Source organism: Mustela erminea, chromosome 19 (assembly GCF_009829155.1).
Source record: "Mustela erminea isolate mMusErm1 chromosome 19, mMusErm1.Pri, whole genome shotgun sequence".
NCBI lineage: Eukaryota > Metazoa > Chordata > Mammalia > Carnivora > Mustelidae > Mustela > Mustela erminea.
In genome coordinates, this window is record NC_045632.1 from 42,871,512 (window position 1) to 42,896,486 (window position 24,975).

At 50.3% G+C, this 24,975-nt stretch overlaps 1 protein-coding gene across 3 annotated transcripts in view; it reads right to left on the reverse strand.

Moving 5' to 3' along the window:
• The window catches only part of RANBP10 (RAN binding protein 10), a 69,560-nt gene that overhangs the window by 6,202 nt on the left and 38,383 nt on the right, over nt 1-24,975 (reverse strand). For all 3 annotated transcript variants that reach the window (XM_032323574.1, XM_032323575.1, XM_032323576.1), the window contains 6 exons: nt 12,104-12,271; nt 6,418-6,440; nt 4,303-4,487; nt 1,921-2,033; nt 327-435; nt 68-216 (listed from right to left, as the gene is read on the reverse strand). In XM_032323574.1, the coding sequence (XP_032179465.1) occupies nt 68-216; nt 327-435; nt 1,921-2,033; nt 4,303-4,487; nt 6,418-6,440; nt 12,104-12,271 (747 nt within the window). The remainder of the gene's footprint in view (nt 1-67; nt 217-326; nt 436-1,920; nt 2,034-4,302; nt 4,488-6,417; nt 6,441-12,103; nt 12,272-24,975) is intronic.

Sequence of the window (24,975 nt, forward strand, 5' to 3'; positions counted from 1 at the left end):
AAGGGCATGTGGGTGGCCTTTCTTCTCCACACCAGTTCTTCCCCAAGCCCTCTGGAGAGTGGCTGACCTGTGTTGTGCATGTGGGAACTACTAGGGCCGTGTCGGGGGCTGAGGCTGGGGGAGCCAGGGTAGCTGTCCTGGGACTTGGGGCTTCGGGAGCTCAAGCTGCGGACCTCACTGTCGGTCCCATTCACCATCTCCACAAATTGTCGGCACCTGCAGAGGGAGCAGAGCGGCAATGCTCTGGGCTTGGTCTGGGCTGTATGTTCCCACCACCAGCTGAGAGGGACTGGGTTAGGGGGGAGATGGTGGTGCCCAAAACTTACTTGAGCATGAAGAGCAGGTTAGGGTTATGCTCCAGCAGTCCTGGATAGAAGCGCTGTGTGGTCTCAATGGCCTCACCCACACGGCCCTCCAGCACCAGCTTCTGGATCTCTGCAGAGAGCAAGAGTATGGCAGTGAGTGAGGGGCTGCAGACTTTCTTCACAGCCACACGCCTGCACACTACCAGCCCCAAGCATGGACTAGCCAACGGTCACGGGCTGGCTCAGAGTGGCATGTCTGGTTGAGATGCTCAGAGAAGCTAAAGAAAGAACCTGGCCCCCAGCCCCAGAATAGACCCTGGTTTCTGCCAAGTGTCAGGGAGTCTTCAAAGAACAACAGGGGAAAACAGAGGCAGGACTCAGTGCAGAGGCAGGAGAGCAGATGTGGAGGGCTCCTCCTACGGAAGTCAGTCGCCAGGGACCTGGGCACGGGGAGGGGTTTTGGCTGTGGGAGCATGATCTGGGGCCGGGCACCCAGGCAGCTTGGTGGCCCTAGGGGCTCCTCTTCAGACAGACTTCTCTCTTTTCAGGCCTCACAGTGGGGTGGCAATGGGAACACAATGGTTTCTGGGCCAGGGCCCAAGTCTTGGCAGTCTTCAGGGGCTGCAGCGTGCTCCCTGCTGGGAGAGAAGGCCATCCTCCTCATAAGGGCATCTCTGACGTTGACACCTCTCAGGCCATCAGCATCTTGCTCTTGCTCTGGGGCCTGGTGCATCTTGCTGGGGAGCGACTTCTGGGTCTGAGGCTCTCATTCGTAGATCCCAAGTCTGGGATCCCTTTCCGTCTGTCTGGCTGGGCGTAGCTTCTCTGGGAGACACAGACACATGCACATACACAGAGACGACAGGCTCAGAGAGACGCAAGCAGGCACACACAGACACACACATCCACAGACACCCATTCTCCTTCACTCGCCTCTCCTCTTCCTATCTCCTTTCTGGGCTCGGTTTCCTCTTTCCCAACACCCTCCTTCCACAAAAGAGCCCCAAACACACAGCAGATAGGCCAGTATGTACATTAACAAAGTTTCCTTTGGCTCCTTCCCGTGGTTGTCTGCAAAATGCAGGACCAGAGCGGGGCGCGGAGAGAGGTGCTACCACAACAGCCACAGAGGACCAGCCTTCTCCCTGTCTAACTACTCAGTCCTTCCTCTGGCCGGGAGCCAGCACAACTACTAAGGCTGAGTAAATGGCAGAGGCAGGACATTGGTCTGAGAAGATGCAAACACACTCTTCAGAAGACTATGAACACGAGGCTGAGTAGGATCCAGGATTCAGGGGAAGGAAGCAAGCATGGAGGAGGGGGATCCAGCCATGCCAGGCCCCAGCCTCTGCCGGGCCACCAGAGTGTGCAGCAGGGAGGCTGCACGGAGGCATTCATTCCCATGCTGCCAGGCCGTCCATCTGGGCAGTGTGGTCTTGAAGGAGGGACAGAAGCAGAGCCTGGGGCTGGGCTGGGGCTGTGGGCTGGTCTCATGGTGGTAAGGACCAGAGCTGAATAGACTCTTGATAGGTTACCCAAGGCTGGCATGAGCCTGAGAGCAGAGTTAGGGACGGGTGAGGGAAGGAGGGAGAGGGGAGAGGAAAATCAACCTTACTTTGTCTGTTCTTTATGGATGCTTGTTCTTCCTGAATCGGGGTTTCAGTCATTCGGGCAAAAGCCGTGGCTGTGGCACAATACCCATGATGCACCAGGTAAGATGAGACCATGCTAGAAGAAAGGAAATGCTCACGGTGACACTCTAGAACTGCATTTCTCATTGATCACCTGATGGAACAAACTATCTCCCTATCTGGGCTTCCTTACACATGTGAAGGTGCAGCCTTCACAGAATGAGAATAAAGAGGCTGCAACAAGATGGAACACCCACCCTCCGACCCCAGCGCTCACGCAGTCAGGCTAGGGAGGAGCTAGTCACCACAGCTGTCCTCACAGCTTGGAGGAGGGGCTGCAGTTTCTTTGGAATATGCCGTCCACAAGCACGCGAGTATGATAACAAAAATACACGCACAGGCACGTACCGTCTCCTTACAGCAGCGGCTGCCTCTTGTGAACTGTGGCAAGCCCAGAGATGGCTGACAGTCTCTCAGAGCCAAGTGGTCTAGGAGCTGCCCAGACCGAGGCGATGTGTGCCGTGTGTGTGCCTTCCAGACACACAGCAGCTCCTCTGTAGACGGCCCCACATGCCCAGCATAAGCATTCCAGTTCAGCAGGCGAACCTGGCCCTCAGGAGAGCTGGCTCTAGAGGCTGATGGGCAGCTAGCCCATGACCCAAGTCACTCCACAATACACCCAGCCAGGGGCCCAAGAAGCCAAGAAATAGGCAACCAAGAGGCCAATAGGAGCACAGCCTCTGGGGAAAGGCCTGGAGAAGCGCAATGCCGAGTCGCCATTTAATTGCACCAGCAGCTGGCTCAGCGGTGGCACATGTGTGTCTGTGTGCATGCACGCACACGGAGAGCAGAAGGGTGAGCCCTCACATCAGATGTCCACAGACCTGAGTACCTTGGCGTAACATGTATCCGACACCATTACTGTAACTGCCAAACACCAATGTGAAAGGCACAGAAGTTCAGCTGTGCGTCTCCTCGTGTTTTAAGGGTTAAGTGAGATGACACATAGAAAGTGCCTAGCACCATCAGTGAAATAAACCTCTGATAATGAAATTACGTATTTATATTATACTATGAATAAAGATAACTATTATGAACACAAGGGCAAACATTTTGGACAAAACATGGTTCAGAGGAGTCCACACGCAGGTCAGATACCACTAATATATACGGTCCACTGACTCATTAATCCCACTTCTTGAAAGGACACCAGGAAAATAATCTTAAATATGAAAAGCACTTTACTTACAAAAGGGTTGCCCACACAAGCAAAAGGGAGGAAATAACCCCCCACCAAGGCGGGTAGGTGTTGGCAAACACCACATACGAACACACACCGGCACGCGCACACGTCCAAACACACTGCAAGCTGAGAGTATCATTCCCTCCCTAACACGGCTGGGGAAGCTCCACCTCTCCCCTTGCCTGTCCCAGCAAGCCTGCTTCAGGGACTGGCATTGTACTGGCCAGCTGTCCAAGGAAGAGCTTCTCAACAGCTCTGAGCGCTAAAACCAAAAACAGTGTGGCTCTAAGGATCTGGCCACATAATCCCTGCCGCACCCCTTGCCTCTAGCTGCCTCCATACCCATCCTTAAAGAAAGGAAGACTGCACGAAGAACCCAGTGTGCAACCCAACCCCACCCAAGGGACCCTGCTACCTGGGTGCCTTTGCAGGCCAATAATCAGGGCTAGTGGAAGCCCAGCCCTTCTCTGCCCACACTCGTGAGTCAAGCTAACAAGCTAGCCCACCTCTGGCAGAGTGGGTCCTGGTTATTGTCTCACTCAGGCCTGCAGCTGGCGAGAAGAGAGACCCAAACCTCGCCTCCCTTCAGATTCTCAGCAAGCCTGGCTTTCAGGATGGTCTGAAAACTAATCATCCAAGAGCCAGATAGGCTGGCCTCAGGAGGATTCTCTTCCAGCCATCACTGCCATGGATGCCTGGGACTTAGATGGATGATGACCCTGAGAGATGACCTCAGGCCAGAGTCACAGCATGATGGATACTCCCTATGGTGCAAAAAAAGTCCACAGACGAAGAGACCACCGGGCATCCTAGTACATCCTCCGCAGAATGACCTGGAGAAGGAAAGCAGCTCTGCTGGTGATAACTACATGCAGAGCCTTCCAACCCAGGTGAGGGGGCAAAGGCTTAATTAGGAACAGATCTGGAGAACTGAGCAGAAGCTGCTCATCTGGTAAGAGGGAAGGAGGACCACTGCAGGCAGAGTTACCCCAAGAGTGCTTTCCAGAAAGAATGGTTACCCACTGAAGTTCATAAGAGCAGCTTGAAGCAGTACAGGGGCCTATGGGAGAGTGAAGCCCCTGTGATGGGCCAGGGCTGGAAAGGGCAGGAGTGGGGAACTCACCTCTGCAGCACCGCCTGCCACTCGCCAAGCCGAGCACTGATGGGGAAGCAGTGCACAGTGCCTTGGACCTTGGCACGCCACTCCCGCATGTAGTCCTCAATGTCAAACAGGAAGGGCTGCTGCCCAAAGTTGGCGTCCACAATCTCCCCGGGTGTCTGCAGGCCTACGGTGGGGTAGAGGTTGGCCTGAAGAGGAGAATGAAATGTCAGTTGGGCCCTGAGGGCAGTGGGGCAGCAGGGCCTCGCCTTACCTCTGGTGCAGAGAGGGAAGGCGCTGGCTCCTGCAGGCCACTACTCCAGCTTTTGAAAAAACTGAAGGCTGAAGGAGGCAGGGCTGAGTCACATTCTGCCCACCTCCTTACCAGAGACACCATTCCCCAAAGCTTAAGGACAGAGAGCAAAAAAAAAGCAAGCCAGGCTCAAAGTGCCTGCATCAGAGGCTATGCGCTCCCCAAAAATCCAAGGTCCCCCTCTGGGGGTCAGGCAGGGCACACAGAGGTAGACCAAGCACCACAACCCTACAGGGATGCCCATGAAGATCTGATACATGGGTGGACAATGGCTCCTTTCCAAATGATCTTGGACCAAGGATCCCTTTGCCACCAAAAAAAAGGCTGTATGACAGGGCAGGAAGGGATGAGGTGATAGAAAAGGAAGGTGGGGAGGAAGACAGCTTGGCCAGAGTGGGTAGGTGGTTTGGACCCCCAGAGGCTGGCAAAGGGTAAAGAGAGGCCACTGTCCCTCCTGTCAAATGCACACTAAGAGGAGGATCTTCTGCCTAGTGAGGTGTGGGCATGCCCCTCCATGTGTGGTGGGGCTCCCTGCTTTCCCTCTATCCCCTGTCATGGCCAACTTTTGCCAGATCACTCCCTCACTCACTGTTTCCTGTGGCTCCCTGCTGCTACTGAACAGTGTCTTGCTGGCCACCTCCCCACTGTCACTGGGCCCCAGTCCTCTCTTCCACTTTCCATCCTCACGCCATGTGTCATTCCTGAATAGCCTATGTCTTTATGCATACTGGGTTCAGCCCGCCACAAGCTCTGAATCCTAAGACCTCCATACCATAGGCAAAGCCTACCCGCCCCAAGCAAGATTTCCCTGACCGTCACCACCCTCGGTGACATAGCCCACCTTACAGCAGCCGTACACTTCCTAGCACTTGGCAACTGTCTATATTCATGTCTGCTTATCTCGTGTTACATCTCCACAACTAGACCATTCCCTAGCTGAGACCAGAATTCTCCTGTCTTTCTCTTTGCCTAGGACCAAAGCCCCTCTCTGGGCCTTCCAGGTGGGACAGAAGGATTCTGATCCAAAGTTAAGAGTCTCTAACAGGATCCTGAGTGCTGCAGTCTGGGCTTCAGAAGGCCACTCAGATCACAAGGGCCTTTCCCAGGGCATCACAGGGATGCTCCAGATCCTAAGGCAATCACCAGAGTCAGCAAACCTCTTCTCTTTCCAGAGCCCAGCCAGGGCGCACAGAGCCCAGCCAGACTCCCAGCAGTCTGGGTGGAGGCCTTGCATGTGACGAGATCTGTGATGACTCATAATAATGAAGGACTGGGGTGCAGAAGATGGGGATGATCCGTGAACTAAGCCAACAGGAAACCTCACCCTTTTCTAAGAAGAGAAAACCCCACAAAGCTCACCTCTTTGGCTCGCGCATACCCTGTGTGGTAGCAGACCTAGTTCCCTAGGATAGCAGCCTTCCTTAGGAATCACTGATGAGCAGTCACCAGGACCGGGCTCCCTAACAGTTGAGAACGATGCTCTATATACACCAGTCCACTGGCTGTAAGGCACACAGAACTGGCCCAGACCAGCTGAGCCATGGAGCTACCCTCATCTCCACCCAAACCATCCCCCCAGCTGCCTTTGGAAATGCCACAAATCACTGTCACCTGCTAAGAGTCATGGAGGAAGAGCAGGCCTTGCTGCTGGAGAGAGAGGAAGGCCACGAGATACCCCTACTGGTACTCTCAAGCTGACAGCACAGCATACATCCCTGTTTGGGGAAAGGGCCAGGCTCCACACCCTGCACTTGCAGGTTCCACCATGCTCCATCCCAGTCAGCGCCCAAGAGCCCAGAGGGAGGAGACCCACCAATAGTACTTACCGGGAGGTCTGTGAAGGCTATACCTGCAGAAGGAAAGAACAGAAATGAGGCCACTTGGTCTCCTATGCATCTGTGGGACCGCAGAGGGTCCATCACAATGCCTGGGGAGGGGCTGGTCAGCACACATCTCTCCTACAGTAGAGGCCAAGCAGGTGCTGGGGCCTGGTAGGTTTAGACCCTGGCATTCCCTTTGCTGGGTGGCCTTGCTGGAAGTAAAGTCAAATACTTGAATATTTGCCCACACATCTTCCACTCTCTCAGGGAAAAAGCCTGCCAGGAAGGACTAAACCCAAATAATGTACCCTGAGGCCTCCGCAGGCCTGATCCTTCTTTTGATCCAACAGTTATTGACGGAGATTTACTGTATACGCCAAGCCCTTTTCCATCCATCACTGCATCTGATCTGTATACCAGCTCTGGGGAACAGGCGTTCTTATCCCCATTTTACAGATGAGGAAAGTAAGCCTCAGAGGTGAAATGATTTGCCAACAGTCATAAAACTAGCAGAAGCGGTACGCCTGGACTCTTTCCTAGCCCGAGGCTCCAACATCATCTCTAGGCTGACAAAGAAGTGGACACAGGGAGGGTGGCAGCTGCCCATCTCCAGCCAACACCCATCCAGAGTCTCCAGAGCTTTCAAGGTGACAAATCCTAGGTTAACAGGGGCCTGTGTACCCTCTGACCCTTCTGCCAAAGGAGGGGGCTGCTTCCAGGTTCTTCAGCCTTGAGCTGGAAGTGAGAGATGAGAAAAGCTGCCCAAATATGTGAGCAGAACAGGCACCTCAAATTATCCACCAGAGCATTCGTGTTCTATAGATCGAGCAATGGCTCACGGAGAAAGCTGAGCCTTCCAAGGACTCACAGCCCTTCCATTTTCTGAAAATTCTTATATCTTCTAGAAGCTCCTGAGCTTTTGGACTGAGAAGTTTCCAAGCCACTCCTTAGAGGTCCCAGTCAGCTTCCCTAACTCCTGCCCAGAAGAGAAACCGAAACCCAGCAAGAGAGAGGAACAGGTGAGGGTTTCATGGTAGGTCTCCCAGTGAACCCGAGGCCAGAATCCTGTCAGGCAGCTGGCACATACCCTGTGCCTGCTCTATGCTGGGTCCTGGGCTCAGGACCTCCCAAGGAACCATTTCATCCTCAGAACAAGCTTAGAAGGCGTATACAGTCTTGAACATTAGTTTACAAAAGAAAAAACCAACGTGCAGAGTAACTGCTGACATTCTTTGCCAGGCTATTTTGCTCCTGAGTGAGGGAAGTGCACAAACCCCACGATCTGCCTGCCTGAAGCCACTTCTCAGCCCCACATGCAGAGTGGCAGTCACAGAGCTGGCAGAGCGGAGGCTGGAAGCCCCTCTGCATCCAGGAGAAGACCTCAACGTCCACCCTCCAGGTCTGCACAGGAGCTGCCCGTGCAGAGCTCAGTGTGGCCAGGCTGCAGCTGCTATACTCTCTGCTCATGCAGAAGACCCACGGGCCCCGGCAGAAGGAGGTCCAGACTCCATCAGTATCTGCAGTGTGACCGTGGCAATTGACCCAATCTTTCCAAGCCCATCTGAAATAAGGGGGTAACACTAATCCTGACACTTCAAGAAAGAAAGGAGAAACTGAGATACCTCTATAAGAACTGCTTCCAAAACTGTGAGGTTTTAGTACAAGCTGGCTGCAGTTGTGCCACAGGGTGAGGAAAGTGCCACACTTCTGGGCAGGGGAAGACCCAGCCTGGCGTGCCTAGCTCTACCTCACAATGGCACTCAGGAAGGACAAGGCCTTGAGGTGCTTCCAGGAAGATGAGGATAGAGGTTACTCCACCCCCTATTGCGCCGGACAAGGACAACATGGCTCCCCCAGACCTGCAGGTCTCTGGGAGCCTCCACAAGGCCAATGTGGAGAGATCTGGGAAAAAGTCAGGCAAAGATCCAGGATACAAACAGAACATTCAAACTTGCTGATAAGAAGTGCTCTGAGCCAAAGAGACATAGGTCAGGGGTTAATGAGGCTGAGGGTATAAAGCCTCTAAGAGCACATGGATGTATAAAAATGACTGTAAATGTGTGGACCCCTTGTAGGTGAGACATCATTTCCTGTCTCCATTCATTTGCTCATTCATCCTTCCATTAAGTATCTGCTAAGACTTCCCAAGAGCCAGGACCTCAAAGTGTTGCCGGCTCCATGCAACTAACAATGACACAAACAACTGACCACTGACACAAGGGCAAACGCCATGACAGAGGAATGATGGAGCAAAGAAAGCAAAGGAATGGGGGAGGTCAGAGGGAGGAAACATACTTCTACTTCTCTAAAGGGGAGAAGGTAAGGGTTCGGGTTCTGAAGATTAAAAAGCAGTGACTGATCCCAGGTGAGATTCTAAAGCACATTACTGATAAGCTGGCTTATGGAAAGGAAACAAGGTCATTAGAAGATTCACCAAGTAGTCTATTAATCCAAGTTCATTGCCCTTCCATTAAATTCTGTGATCTAGAAAATGCAGGGGACAGGCCATACATTTTTCAGTAAGGTCTCAGTAATATCGTTGTGGCCAAGACAGAAAAACAAGACTTTCAAATGAACATAATTAAGTGATTCTTAAATAGCTACACCCTGAAGAACTCAGATCTCAGCCTTGTTATTTTTTCAAGACCTTGATGAAAACATACATAAACATGTTTATCAAATTTTAGGTTAGTACAGTGCTGACAAGGCTATCAAATATTTGAGAAAGAACAAGCAAGATCACAGACGATCCTGACAGGTTGGAAAAAGAAGCAATATCCTCCTAAATGAGTGAGATCTTGCATGAGGTCTATAAAACAGGTGGAAGTGGGAGATAAGAGTTTAAAAACAATGTGAGGGTTTGGGCTGGCATAAAGGTGTCTGAGAGCTCCTTACAGACCTAGGTACCTGACTGACAAAGAGCCTGGGGGCTTGGCATGCCCACAGGGCCCAGATGAGAGAGATGAAGGTGGAGAGAAGACAGCAGGGTATGCCCCGGACTTCATCCCATTGCCCTGTACCAGGCAAATGTGGACAACCTGGAGGGATGTGACAAAGGCAAGTATCCAGAGCACAGAGGAAAGACTGAGACTGGGACAGGGGAAGAGGGACATGGGTAAAGAGGCCACAACTGAAGCCCCTGGGACTCTAACAGCAGAACAAGAGCCAGGAAACAGCCGGAGTCAGAGAGCAAAGTGGGTGTAAGAAGCCATCTTGAGACCCTGTCCTTAGCTGCCAGCTCACCAGCTGGGTGCCACCACCAACTACAGCCAGGTGGCTACAGATTTCAGAGGATGTCTCCGGATGTGCACCTGTGTCACCTCTGCAGGGTTTATGCTATGCTCTTGGCTGCCCACTATGGGCAGTGGCATCTGACTGTCCTGTTGAGGAATTCTGACTCCTGGAATGCCTGGGTGGCTCAGTCATTGGTGTCTGCCTTTGGCTAGGGTCATGATCCTAGGGTCCTGGGATCGAGCCCCATGTCAGGCTCAGCAAGGGGCCTGCTTCTCCTTCTCCCACTCCCTATGCTTGTGTTCCATTTCTCACTTTCTTTCTGTCTAATAAATAAATAAGGGGGCGCCTGGGTGGCTCAGTGGTTTGGGCTTCTGCCTTCAGCTCGGGTCATGATCTCGGGGTCCTGGGATCGAGCCCCACATCGGGCTCTCTGCTCAGCGGGGAGCCTGCTTCCCCCTCTCTCTCTCTGCCTGTCTCTCTGCCTACTTGTGATCTCTGTCTGTCAAATAAATAAATAAAAATCTTAAAAACAAACAAATAGGGGCGCCTGGGTGGCTCAGTGGTTAAGCCGCTGCCTTCGGCTCAGGTCATGATCTCGGGGTCCTGGGATCGAGCCCCGCATCGGGCTCTCTGCTCAGCAGGGAGCCTGCTTCCTCCTCTCTCTCTGCCTGCCTCTCTGCCTGCTTGTGATCTCTCTCTCTGTCAAATAAATAAATAAAATCTTTAAAACAAACAAACAAACAAACAAACAAATAAATAAATAAGATCTTTAAAAAAAGAAAGAAAGAAAAGAAATGCTGACTCCTGGCCTCTCGGTCCCAGCCACCAGCAAACCCAATTCCCACTCATGCAGCCTAATTCAGCTGAGGTTCATCTCATGGAGAACCCACACAGAAGTCATCTCTGCCACCTTCTTACTGCCCCTCAAGCCAGGGGATGTAGGCTTCCTAAAAGTTAGGTTCCTTTTTTTTAAGATTTTATTTATTTATTAGACAGAGAGAGACAGTGATAGAGGGAACACAAGCAGGGAACGTGGGAGAGGGAGAACGAGGCTTCCCACCTAGCAGGGAGCCCGATGCAGGGCTCGATACCAAGGACCGTGGGATCACGACCCGAGCCGAAGGCAGACACTAAACAACTGAGCCACCCATGCACCCCTACAAGTTACGTTCTAAGTAAAATATCCAATTCCCTTTTCTTGCAAGGTCTGTGGCCAGCCTAGCTGGTAGGATTCTGCCAGATCAGAGACCTCTGCAAATCCAAACAGGCAGGCCCAGCAGTTAGGCACTACCTCAGGGCCATTTTGGCCAAGGGCTCTTCTCACTCAAGAGTCAAATACCAAATACCAGTCAGCCCCAGTAAGGCAAGACACCACAATAACCAATGTCTCCCTATCTCCCAGGCTCTTATCCTAAATCTCTCCACACGTACAGGGTTGCTCTTCCAAGAGATCCTTCAGGGCCCCCATCACTCCCCACTGACTGCTGCTCCTCCCGGCTTCCTGATCCTGGCTAACAGCACCACTATCCAGCCTCTTTCCCATCCTCTCTTCTTGCTAGTGCACCCCATCTGTCACTAAACCCTCCTGGGCCACCCTGGCCTTTGTCAGGCTTGTTCCCCATGGCCTGAACCAATCACCACGACCTTGCCTTAGGTTATCTCCCTCTTCCCCAGGCCCTCCCTCACTCCTGTCAGTCTCTCCTTTGCAGTTACATTGAAGGACCTTTTATTTTATTTTAAGATATTATATATTCATTTGACAGAAAGAGACACAGCAAGAGAGGGAACGGAAGCAAGGGGAATGGGAGAGGGAGAAGCAGGTTTTCTGCTGAGCAGGGAGCCCAATGGGGGACCCAATCCCAGGACCCTGGGATCATGACCTGATAAAGACAGACACTTAACGACTGAGCCACCCAGGTGACCCCGAAGGACCCTTTCAAATAGAACTCTGTCCAGGTTGCTATCTGTTAACCTATGAAAAGGCCAGAAAAGACCTGGCCCCATATGACTCCAGCCTGTCTGTTTACCTCTCATACGAGAGCAGACCTCTTGTTGCTCCATAGCAACCAGCATCCTGCACGTTGGAAGGGCCAGCCAAAGTCAGGACCCAGGCCACCCACATGCAAACCACTACCACCGGCGGGTATATACTTCTTACCAAGGCCAAATCCAACTCCACCAAGTGTCACACAGGCTGAGGCATGACCATGACCCTGGTCTTTTCTCAGCACCAACCCTAGGCTTGACAAATACTGCTAAATGGATGGATTAACAAAAGAAGCACCTCCGCTACCTTCCCTTCACTTCACAAGGCTCCAATGCCTGGAAACGGCTGCAGTTCCCCAGAGCTCGGCAGAGGATCAGTGACCCTGCTCCGGTGTTCCAGCCTGCCTGTGGGCCGCTCACCAATCAATGTGGCTCTATGGGGTATAGCCTCTAAGGTCCCCTAGGCACCCACCAAGGCTGTGGCCATTCTTGGTGTAGAAGCAGGTGCTGTTGATGAGGTTGACACAGCAGCCAATCACATCTCCTGTGGTGAATGTGGGACCATAGGGCTGGCCAGTGCCAGAGGAGCAGAATGAGTGCCCATCATCGCCATGGTAACCATAGGAATGTTTATCCCAACCTGTGGAGGAAGAGAAGAACAACAGGTGAGTGGAGGTAGTTGAGTCAGCCAGACACACCACCTGGGTCTGAGCTCCCGTCCCCAGCCTGCTACCACCTCAGTCAGTACTCCTGGCCTCTCAGAGCCGGCTGTGGACAGGGGTAGGGCTACGCCCAAGGAGCAGGGAGTCCAGCACATCAACGCACTTGAGGAGCTGAAGCAATCAAGGGGCCCAAGCTGTGGTTAACAAGAACCAAAACCATGAGTGACCTGGAAGGGACTTACCAGAAGGCCATGTGTATGACAAGGAAGCGGTCAGGGAAAATATTATGAAGGAGAGGGGCTTAAACTGACCTTTGAGGGGTTTTTAAACATATTTTTTAACTGAAGTATAATTTACATGTAATAAGATTCTCCCTTTTTAATGGACAGTTCAGCAAGTTTTAACAAGTGTTACCACCATGATCAAGACATAGAAATTACCGTTGTTCCAAGAAGTTCCCTCATGCCTCTTTGCAGTCAGCCCCACTCCACCAGCCCCAGTCCCTGGCAACCCTGATCCGATTTGTTCCTAAAGTTTCACCTTTTCCAGGATGTCACAGAAATGAAATCACAGAACACAGAGGGTCCTGTGTCTGACTTCTTTCTCTTAGCACAACACATTTGAGATTCACCCACATTGTTTAGGTGTACCAGTATTTTGTTTCTTTTTATTGCTGATGTAGTCCTCCATTATATGGATATGACACAGTTTATCCATTCATTAGTTGATGACATTTGAGCTGTTTTGATCTTTGGCCATTGTGAATAAAGCCAATAAATACTTACATACGGCCTTTGCGTGGACATATGTTTTCATTTCTCTTGAATAAATACTTAGAGGTGGTATTGCTGGCTCATAAAATAAGTGTATGTTTAACTTGATAACAAACTGCCAAATTTTTTCCTACGTGGTTGTACTATTTGCATTCTCACAGCAATGTATAAGGCCCACTTTCTCACAAACACCTGTTATGGTCAGATGGTGGGGGTTTTTTTCTTACTCTTTTAGCCATTTTAGTAGGTTATTAGTAGTTTCAATGTCATTGCAGCTTTACTGTGCATTTCCCCAATTACCAAGGATCTTTTGAGCATCTTTTCATACACTGAATCATCAATTTGTTAGAAAAACTATTGAACTATGCAAATTTTTAACCAGGTTTTTCTTTTTAAACAGGTTTTATTTTATTTATTATCATTCTTTTAAAGATTTTATTTATTTGTCATAGAGAGAGAAGCGGGAGCGAGCACAGGCAGAGAGAGTGACAGGCAGAGGCAGAGGGAGAAGCAGGCTCCTTGCCAAGCAAGGAGCCCGATGTGGGACTCAATCCCAGGACACTGGAATCATGACCTGAGCCGAAGGCAGCTGCTTAACCAACTGAGCCACCCAGGCATCCCTTAAACAGGTTTTAAAAAAAGATTTTATTTATTTATGAAAAAAGAGATGGGGGAAGGGCCGAAGGAGAAGCAGACTCCCTGATGAGCAGGGAGCCAGTTAAAGGGCTCAATCCCAGGATCCCCAGGATCACTATCTGAACCGGAGGCAGACACTTAACTGACTGAGCCGCCCAAGCGCCCCTTTAACCAGTTTTTAAAATTGGGCTGTGTGTCTTATGAAGCTTTAAGGATTCTAGATATAGTCTGAATACAAATCCTTTTATGTGTTTCACAAATATTTTTTCCCAGGGTGTGGTGTGTCTATTCATTTTTTTAACCGTATTTTTCTTTTCTTTTCTTTTTTTTTTTTAAAGATTTTATTTATTTATTTGACAGACAGAGATCACAAGTAGGCAGAGAGACAGGCAGAGAGAGAGGAAGCAGGATCCCTGCTGAGCAGAGAGCTCGATGCAGGGCTCAATCCCAGGACCCTGAGATCATGACCTGAGCTGAAAGCAGAGGCTTAACCCACTGAGCCACTCAGGAACCCCTTAACAGTATTTTTCAAAGGACTGCTGGGATTTTGATTGGGATTGGGTTGAATCTATAGATCAATTTGGAGAGAATAGATAGCTTAATAATAATGATTATTTCAATTTCTGAACATGGCATATCTCTCCTCTTATTTAGGTCTTTAATTTCTCTCAACAAGGTTTTGACCAATTTTTCCCTACTCTATTTTTCATGCTATTCTAAGTGTTATTTTAAAATTTCAATTTCCAATTGTTTTTTGCTATTACATCAAAATATAATTGATTTTGCGATGGGAGTATAGGATCAAGGTTTCTTTTGGAGTGACAAAACGTTCTAAAATTAGATGAAGATGATGGTTGCACAGCTGTGAACATGCTAAAAATCACTGATGTGTATACTTTAGATGAGTGGTTTTTATAGCATGTAAATCTTATTTTGATAAAGCTATTAAACATATACACACATATATTGACTTTTTATATATTCACCTGGTCTCCTGCAACCCTGTTAAACACACCAATTAGTTCTGGCAGCTTTTATGAAGATTCTTTGGGATTTTTAAATATATTGTCTGAGAATAAAGACAGTTGCATTCTTCCCATCTACTCTGCATGTCTTCTATTTCTTTTTCCTGGCTTACTGCACTGACTAGGGCCTCCGTACATGTTGAGTAGAACTAGGGAGAGCAAAAGTGAGACCTCTGAAGTATACCACAGTTTTGTACAGGGAAAAGAGTGGAAAAGGTCACTCCGGGAAGGTAAAGGCATGGGCACAGATGGCACCAGAGGGTGTGGGCTGCAGAGGGCCTGCCTGCCTGCTTGGCTAAGGAAAAGGAGTAGAGCCCACAGGGCTATGGCAAGCCAGGACCTGCACAGGGTAGGCGAGCCTGACAGGCTGGCAAGCAGGTCTACTTCCCAAAGCAGCCCCTTCAAATAGCTTTCCCAGTCTTTGCTGCCTCCTTCGGGTCTGAGCAGCATGCCTATGTGAACATGCTTAAACATACCCCTCCCTTCCCAAGTGACGTGGGTAGAAGTTCTCCGCCGGAAGGGAAGCTCTCTCCAGAAAGGCAGAGAGGTTGAGGATCTGAGTAGCTGAGAAAGGAAGGCAGGGCTCAAACATTTTCAGTATGTGCAGATGTGTGTGGTGGGGAAGGGGAGGTTAGGGCAAGGACAGCGGGATGTGGGCAGACTGTAAACAGAGGTATGGGGGTGAAGCAGATGGATGACAAGGACAATAGTTGGCAAAGGAGACAGAGGGCATGGATGGAGAGGCGGAACTGATCAGGCTGCGGAGCCCAAACTCTGCCCTGCATTTGTACTGCTGGGCTCAAGGACAAGTTGCTTCTCCTAATCATATTATCCATCTCAAGCCTTGTGGACCCTGAGCTTTCATTTCTTTTCAGCCAGGAACCCTCTGGTTAAACAAAGCTTCCCCAGAACCCACAGTGGGGAACACATCAAAGCTGAATGGCTCTCACTACTGAGTACAGGACTCAGAGACCTGCTGCTCCCCTCCCAATAGCTTTCTACCACATCACAAGGAAACTATCTTGAGAACTTCCCAGGGCTGGCTTTAGAAGGTGCAATGCCTAGAGCCAGGCTCTGTTCCCACATTTCCCATTCTTCAGAGATACTGGAGATAGGGGACAAAGCTCAGGGGACAAAGTGCTATTCTGGGCATCAACAGGCCCAGGCGTGAAAGGAGTCTTTCCATTGCTGGTGGGTTCATAGATCATCTGACTTCAGGGAAGCACTCTTCTGGGGCACAGCGATGCCCATTCCTGCCCAAGAGCTGGCTGATGAGGCTACCAGAGGCAATGGCTCTCCTCGGGCCTCCATACAGGAGGCCATAAGGCTCTGCAGCAGCACCTGCAACTACAGAAGGCCACCAAGGAAGGGGGTCCAGCTGAACAGCAAAGTGACAATTATCCCTCCAGGTCTGGCTCAGACTGTGCTTAGGGCCCCAGGCCTGCCCTCCAGCTTCCCCTGCCTCAGGATCCTCATCCACACGCCATACCAGTCACAGCCATCCTCCCTGGATCCTTCCGATGGAGCATGGGCGCTCCCCACATGCAACACAGTAACTGACCACACTGGGGCAACCTGTGAGGAGAATGTGGCAATAACGCTGCGTATTTGTCACAACAGGTACTGCCACTTCCACTTCGAGACCGGGGGCCTTGCTCACCAGCCCACAATGCTGAGAAATGACTGAGCTGGGATTTGCACCCAAACCTTCAGGTTCCAAAACCCACGTCTTCCCTGTCATGGATCCTATCTCATTTGGTGTGGTAACCACCGGGGCAGTAAAATCGTCCCCAAGCCCCAGACCCTCCACAGAAGACAGTGGTTAGATGCACTGGTTTTAGGGCTCTGTGGACCTCAGATCTCTGACTTGCAGTGACTCAGGAGGCCTCCAGGCCAGAAATGGGGAAGGGCCAGATCTCAGCCCTAGAAGAAGACAGAGGCACTGGTGCCTCCTGCCTGAAGGCTGCAGCTGCCTGTCTTGGCTCTCCAGGGTGTCCCCACCTTTCCACCTCACCAGGCAGCCACAGCCAGCAGACCAGAACACACATTTCCACCCAGTGCCCACTGGAAAAGGGTTCCAAACCAAGAAGTCACACTTCTCACATACAAAGAACATGCATATGATCCAGACAGAAAGATAGGAGCCCTTCACTTTAGGCCACAGGCCTAAATTCTCAGCATGGAATCCCCTAGGACAGGCTGTTCTGCTAAGTACCCTACCGCTGCAAGAAACCCAGACTTCCGCTCCAGGGGCCTGGGATGCCAGGGACAGAAGTGTGGCTCTCAATGGTGCTTGAGCAGCAAAGCTTTCCCTAAAGCCAAGCTCACCACTCACCACCTCCTGAGGCCAGGTGGTTGGGGGGGGAATACTGTCGAGGAAAGCCACTGCCCATTCTAGCCCTCCGCAAGAATCCTTAGGGAGAGCAGCTTGCTGTCCTGTGGGTCCTCTCAGAACTCTGCCCACAGCTGTTGATGTTCACTGGGTCCTCCCTTTGTACCAGTTCATCATGATCCAACTCTAAAGCCTGCCCCTTCAAGTTTTCCAGAACATTACTTGGCCCCCTCTCCCCCAGCACACTGCTCACATCCCTGATCAATCCTGATTCCTACTGAACCTTTCAAGTCACCAGTCACTGTTCCTGACAATGCCCCCTAACTATCCTCTCTGGCCAAGACAGGAGGTCCCTGGGGCATGGGCCATATGATCTCATCACCATTTCTTCCAGGCCTAGCCCATCAGGAGTCTGAGAAGTAGTACATGTATGTACACACACACACACACACACACATCTGTGTGTTCACGTGCAATGACCAGTTCTAGCCCATTTTTCTCTCACACAAGGATGCCCCCACCGGACAGATTTTGTATGCAGATTTTCTGTCTAGAAGATAGAAAACTTGAACTACAAGATTTTCTTTGTTTTAGCTTTTTCAGATTAAAGCAGTAAGTACTCCAGAAATCCTAATAAAAATGTGGCCATTTGGGGGCGCCGGGGTGGCTCAGTTGGGGAGCATCTGACTTGGTTTCTGGTTTCAGCTGGGGTCATGATCTCAAAGTCATGAGATCAAGCCCCAGGCTAGCCTCTATAATCATCAGGGAGTCTGCTTGGGATTCTCTCCCGATTCCTCTGACCCTACCCTCCATGTACTCTCTCTCTAAAATAAATAAATAAATGTATTTTTTTTTAATGTGGCCATTTGATTTATCAAAAGTAGTAAAATCACCCAGAACTATTTCCTTAATGGTTAAGCCAAATGACTCAAGGATAAGTGGGAGATATTTTTGTCTCCATGTATGGGAGCTCAATAACTATCACCAAAACAACAGATGCTTACATTTCCAAAGGGCTAAAATAGAAATTTAAGTATTTTGAAAGCTTTTCTTAAAAAATAAACTATGTAATTATTTTGACAAAACTACCATCAAGCTATAAATACGGATTTTAAATTTTAAAAACACGAAGAGCTCAATTAAAAAAAAAGTATTTAGTTAGAATCAATTCAAGAATCACCTCAGGCTGTCTGGAAAATATGTAAGTTTTCCTGTTTGTTTCTAATTCCCAAATGATTTATCAATTATATAGATTTACCCAAAGGAAGAAAATTTAGAGTCCCCATGGTACACTGAATAAAGCTTCCCAAAAATGTCCATGTCCTAATCCCAGAACCTGTGAATATGCTATTGAAGATTTTGCAGAAGAGATTAAGGGAGGAAAAAGTGATTAAGATAAGGCTCTTGAAATGGGAGACTGGACTGTCCTGTATTACCTGGATGGGGAAACAATGTAATCACAAGGGTCCCTGTAAGAAGGAGGCAAGAGGGTCTACTCAGGAAAGGTGATGTGGGGGTGCCTGGGTGGCTCAGCCATTAAGTATCTGCCTTCAGCTCAGGTGATGATCCCAGGATCCTGGGACTGAGCCCCGAGTCGGCCTCCCTACTCGGTGGGAAGCCTGCTTTTCCCTCTCCCACTGCCCCTGCTTGTGTTTCTCTCACGCTCTCTGTCAAATAAATAAATAAAAATCTAAAAAAGAAAAGAAAAGAAAAGCTGATGTGAAAGCAGAGACCGTTAGATGCTATGCTGCTGACTTTGAAGATGGAGAGATGGGGACACATGTTAAGAAATTCAGGTGGACACCAGAAGCCAGAAAAGGCAAGGAAACATATTTTCTTCTCTAGGGCCTCTGAAAAGAACGCCACCCTGATGACATCAGGAATGATCAGTGTAAAAAATAAACACCTCAGCTCTTTGTCTCTTGCTCATCAGAGTGCTATGAAGTTAAAAGCTTTTGCAAGAAAAATACAGAGCTATAATGTATCTTCAGTTGAAGCCATGATTTTATAACCAATGTTTTTTCCAAACACAATTAAGAGCCTGTATGTGAGGAGAAGGTACAAATGTGTGTGTGTGAAAGCTAGCTTGGGGTGAAAAATGGAATGTTAATCACTTCATTTAGTAACAGTGGCTGTGGCATTGGCTTGGCTTAGGGCCATCATGCTACCTTTCCATCCTCTGGAAAGGACAAGCAACCAATCCACTTAGACGACTAACAAAGGCCTGCCTACTTCATGGGGCTGATAAATTAGGGGTGGGGGGAGGTGTGAATGCAACAGAGAAGACATAATATATATATTTTTAAAGATTTTATTTATTTATTTGACAGAAAGAGATCACAAGTAGGCAGAGAGGCAGGCAGAGAGAGAGGAAGGGAAGCAGACTCCCTGCTGAGCAGAGAGCCCAATGTGGGGCTTGATCCCAGGACGCTGGGATCATGACCTGAGCCAAAGGCAGAGGCTTTAACCCACTGAGCCACCCAGGTACCCCGAGAAGACATAATATGTAAGTAAACCAACAAGCAAACAAGAAAACACCTGATAGACACAATCTGCTCTGAAGGAAACAAAGCCAGGTGATGGGCTAGAAACGGGAGTGGGGATGGCGATAGTGTAGTCAAGTTAGACCTTGCCAAGCTCTGACCCTTACACGGAGGTGTGCTTAACGAGAGAATCCGAAAAAGAACTTTGGGGGCAAAGGGAATGAGCTCACCATATCTGAGAAACAGGAAAAGACGACCAGTGGGGCTGGAGCTGAGAGACTTACAAAGAGTCAGAGCAGAGTCAACAGGACCCACTGGATGCGCGTGCTGCTGGTCTGAGAGCAGACAAGGATGCTGCTCAGGTTCTGTCTGGGACAAATGGGTGGATGGTGGTACTGCCTACTAAAAGAAGGAGCAGGCCTTTCAGACACGTTAAGTCAGAGCAGGTGGGTGGCTATACAAGGCCAGTGCAAGACTGTGGCTCATCCCAGATGCTCAAGGCTGAGATGGGGAACACTCACTAAACAAACAGTGGTATAGACAGAAAATTTAAAATGAAGTCACTGGAGGATTTTCCTACTGTGTTGTCCTGATACAATGGCTTTCTGTTTTCCCTTTGGGAGAAAAATTCAGGCCAGTCAAAGACTAGAAAAGGCAGAACAAACACAGAGAACGGCACCAGAAGCCCAAAATAGATGAGGAGATGTTAAAGGGCACGAAGTTACTCTCGATGGATTAAGTTACCCCACTTGCAATGAATCCTCTCCCCAGGCCTTGAGAGGCTGTATGGCAGAGAGAAGTTAGTACTACCACTGCTGATCTTGAGGAATCAGGCAGACAGGAGAAAAAACAAAAGGCTACGGCCTGATTTCAGTTGTACATTCTGCAGAGAGTCTGTTGTCAGTCTCAAGCTAGGGTCCTACAGAAGGCATGTGGCCTGTCAGGAAGAGACACTGTAGCCCTGGGTACCAGGGCAGAAGTGTGGCCTGAAGGGCTTCTGCAGGCTGGTCCTGGATACAGCCTTGTCCTTCCAAGACGGCAGGCCCTGGGCAGTCACTTGCCTCCTTGGACCTTGGTTCCCTTCTCTACCAAGTAAGGGGGGATCAGTTAGAAGGTCTTGTCAAATAGCTCTAAGGTTAACCTTAAAAAATACTGAGTCTCCAAAATAATCAGAAGGTACCATAAACCCCATCTGAAGGTTGAGGAAACTGAGGCCCTGAGAGGCTACAGGAGGGCTAGTGGTCTTGTAGATAACACTCCCAGAAGCTCAGTTCTCCTTTCCTCTGAGGGACACTCAGGTGAGAACCAAGCAGGTGCCCACAAGGGTGAAGCTACTACCTCCTCCTTGAGGTGGCTCCCAATCCAATCTCAGGAAAAAAAAGCAAGATGCTCTGAAAGTAGAACACTTGAATTCCCCAAAGACAGGGCTCCATTTTAAAAAAAAAAAAAAAAAGAAAGAAAGAAAGAAAGAAAAAGAAAAGCTTGAAGTAACCCCTACAAGGTTTTTGGACCCCAAGCTAAACTGACCTGACCAGTACTACTTCCTCCTGGTATCTGGCTGAATTCCATCAACTGTGAGAAGGGACTGGGCACAAAGCCTTCTAGCACCCCTCCCTGAAGGCTGCAAGAACAAACAGTAGGGTAGGTGAGCAACGAATGCTAGGATTTGCCTGCAAGCCCCCCTTCTTTAGGGGATAGCACTCACCTTCTCTCAAGTAGCTCCTCCCCGTACCCATCCTGTCTGCAGTGGGAACTGCTAATCCTAGTAACTCCTCCCTGACCCAAACTGGATCAGTAAGAGAGCTTCCTGGAATTTACCTACAAGGATGCTGGGAGGAGAGTGGGTCTCAAAGCTCTGGGCTGCCATTGTTCCCATCTTGTGTTGAAGGTTTGACAGCATAAAGCTAATAAGCACAAAGCAGGTGCAAGAGGCAGAGAAGGAAAGTCTCAGCCTTTGAGTCCCTGAGACCATACTCCTCTGTTTTACCCTGCCTGAGTTCTGGTACACCAACCTGGTTAGAGATGGGTTGCTCTCCCTTAAAGCAACCAAAGTCCTCTGGCTAAAGGGCCCATGTCTAAGCATCCTTTTGTTCACCTTGCATAATACCTGGTCCACAAAAGATGCTCAAGAAATGTTTGTTGAAGTAAAAAGGGAAACATGGTCGAGGGCTGGCGGGAAGTCTGAAGTACAGGATTTCAGTGGTCAAACCACTTCATGACACACTGCCAGTGGACAGTCCTGGGCTTGACTGTGACGAGTTTTGTTGTCATTTTTCTTTTTTAAGAAAAGCAAAGCAATCAGAGCTGTCTGCCTGCATCCTGTCCCCACTTAAACAGATTAATGGTGAAGCCATTTCTGGGCCCTGGAAAGAGGCCTGCAGATAGGCGGTGGACCTGGCTCTATACCTAAGTCAGTTATTTAGGTCCTCTGGGTCTGTTTCCTCTTCTATGAAATAAGGCAGCTGATACAAGTATCTCTGCCCGCTCTGGAAAAATCCATGAATCTAAGCCCCCCTTCCCATTAAGAGGGTCCAGCAGCTATGATGACTGTCGTACCTCTGCCTTGGTAGCCTCCCCTCTAGCCCTACCACCCTCTGTTTCAGAAGACAACTCCAAACAGAACCCCTGCGGCCAAAGCCAGCACCTTCTAAGTTGGTAGCAGGAGCAATAATCACCCTCTCTGGGTGTGCCTGGTGGAGTGATAAGGCCAGGAATGAGAGCTGTCACCCTTACCATAGGACTGTCTACAGAAGCCAGCTGTCTGAGAGGACACTGGGATGTGAGGTCCAGAAGGAAACAAGGGAGCACAGCTGCCTGGGTCAGGCCCTGTAGGAAGTCAGGTCCAGGTAGTTCCGAGGCAGAGGATGGCTGGAACTGCACAATGGGGACAACACTCTGACCAAAATGCTACAACTAACCGTTCTTCCCTGTCTAAAGAGAATAAGCCTGGTCACTCCCAGAGAGAACGAATGGGGAGCCAGCCTGGCACCCACACAGAAAAGCCTGCCGCGTCAGACACCTATCAGATGCCAGTGACGCAAGGGGAAAGCCAAGCCTCACTGGGGCCAGGAGGCCCGAGGTGCCCACTTCAGATGCTCTGGCACCACCCACTTCCCCTTCCATGATCACTCAGAGCGGCAGAGTCTCCCTCCCAGAAGTGTGGGGGTGGCTGCGGGAAGGAAATGGTTCGTCATCTCGGCGCTCCCAGATGCCATCCTGGTTACAGTGCCCTGGAGGAAGGAGACTCCCGCGGGGCTGCCAGGGACTCCAGCACGATTGCTCCAGGCACCCACCCCATGCAACTTCCCTCCGCGAGACACGTTAGGGGCCTCCGTGCAGGGAACTAGGAATGGAGAGGACTCTCCCCACTAAATACAAAGATTTCTGCATCATCACCACCTTAGCACAGAACCTGGGAAGGGGGCTGGAGCTGTGCCTGCCCATTAGCTTCTGGCCCTGGCCCATGACTGACTAGCATACAGAGGCCAGCCCATACCCCACAAAGTTAGCCTAAGCCTTGGCCCCCATGCCACCAAGCCAGCCATCTCCCCCCAATAAATGGGTCCCAGTCAGAGCTGGGCTTTGAGTTTGAATCCCAGTTCCGCCACCCAGCCCTCTGGGTTCTCTCGACTGAATTCTCTCAGGGTGGATGAGAGGATCACACGAGAACGGCTATGGAACGGCAGCCTGCAGGAGGTACTCACCCTCAAGTTTCCCTCCCTCTCCATTCCTAGCACCAGCTTCATGGTCAATCCTGGGCACTTGAGACTTCCTGCTTCCTTTATTCCCGAGGGAGCAAGGGGGGGTGGACCATCCATCCGTCCGAATAGCTCAACAACGGCAGTCCCAGGCCTGCTCCACTCTTGCTTATCCCCGGTTTCCTGGGGAGGCCACCCGGCTGGCCTTCAGCGCACTTTACAGAGCTCAGCAGCCATGCCTGGTGCCTCTCAAAAGGTCACTTGTGAGACTGGCTATGGAGGGAAGGTACTGGGCTGGCTGGGCCAGGGTGCTTGTTGAGCCAGCCTAAGGCGGCTGCGGAAGGAACACATGTGTCCTGGGAGACCTCCTGGCAGGGCTGCTTCTCAAGGATGGCCACTTACTCAGAGCCATCCCTCCCCGGAAATGCATCAGCCAAATGTTTCTCCCCAAACCTCAAGTACCTTAAAAAATCTGACAGACCCATTGCCCGGAGTAGCTCAACAATGGGTAACGGGAAAGCAAAGGACAACTTTTCACTCAGCAGAGGCAGCATGGTGGCATCAGAGAAGGCCCATCATAACACTCACATGGCTGCTACCCCAAACTCTCAGAACCCTGGGACCAAGGAACAGGATCTACACAATCCTAAGGCTAGGCCTCTGGCACCTCCAGGCAAAAGGGCCCAAGGGTACCCTGGGAGTCTGCTCTGCATGGAAGCCAAGGTAAGGAGCAGGAGAAAAAGGCTCTGCAAGTAGATGGCGACAGCGGAGGCTGATACCGGGTGAAGCCTGCCCTCACAGGGGGATCCAGGCCCTCTACTGAGAAGAAGCAGGTGTCAGTTTGAAACCATGGGCAAGGCCAGGGGGTGCATAGCCAGCACCTGCATAGAAGGGGCCTTCCAAGAGTCATACTCTTTCCCTGCCCCCAAAGAAATCAATACCTGATAGCCAGGGGAGGCGCAGGGAAGCCAGGGGGTGTCTAGCTAGGTCTGTCTAGGAGATGGCTCAAGTAGCATCTGCCATATCTAACAGTGCTACCTGCCTTTACCTCAGGCTCCCACAGGGCAGACTCGGTCTGTCACCCATGCTGAATCAGGCTAAGGAAAGGGGTGGCACTGTCCCACAAAACTGAGAGGCAACCTCAACCCCTAGGCCTTTGTATCTCTCCTCTAGAGTTGGGTTTGCCTTTTCCTTGTCTCCAGTGAGCTCCTTCTGAGCCTCTGGGAAAGTCGGTGGATGGGTGATCCCCAGTAGTGCAGGAGCCTGTGACTTCGCACACATTGCCAGATCCTGAGAGATGGGCATGTGCAAAACCCTTCCCCAGAGGAGGCCCAGGTATGGTGGTGCAGTGTTTCCAGGACACCTAGATACAGACTCCTGCCCAGCACGAGGGAAGCAAGGTATTGAGCAGTAACTAGTCCCCACTCAGCTCCACCCTGAGGTGGCCCCAGCCTGCAACCATACCAGAGGACACTTGAGAATCTCTGTTTTCAGAGACTGACAAACTCAGGTTTCAGAACTGGCCCTTCTGCTGTTGATGAAACCTCTTACCTCAAAAGACTTAACTTGTCCTGCAAAACAGTCTTAAATTGAGAATTTTCACCTCTGCTACAGAAGTGGGAGCTGGTGTTTGGAAGAAGAAAATAGGATACTGTAGACAAGAAATCTCCAGGACCAGGAATAATAATTTCCATGCCTGACTGAGTTGCCTCACTTCACAAGGCTGCCAAGCTGT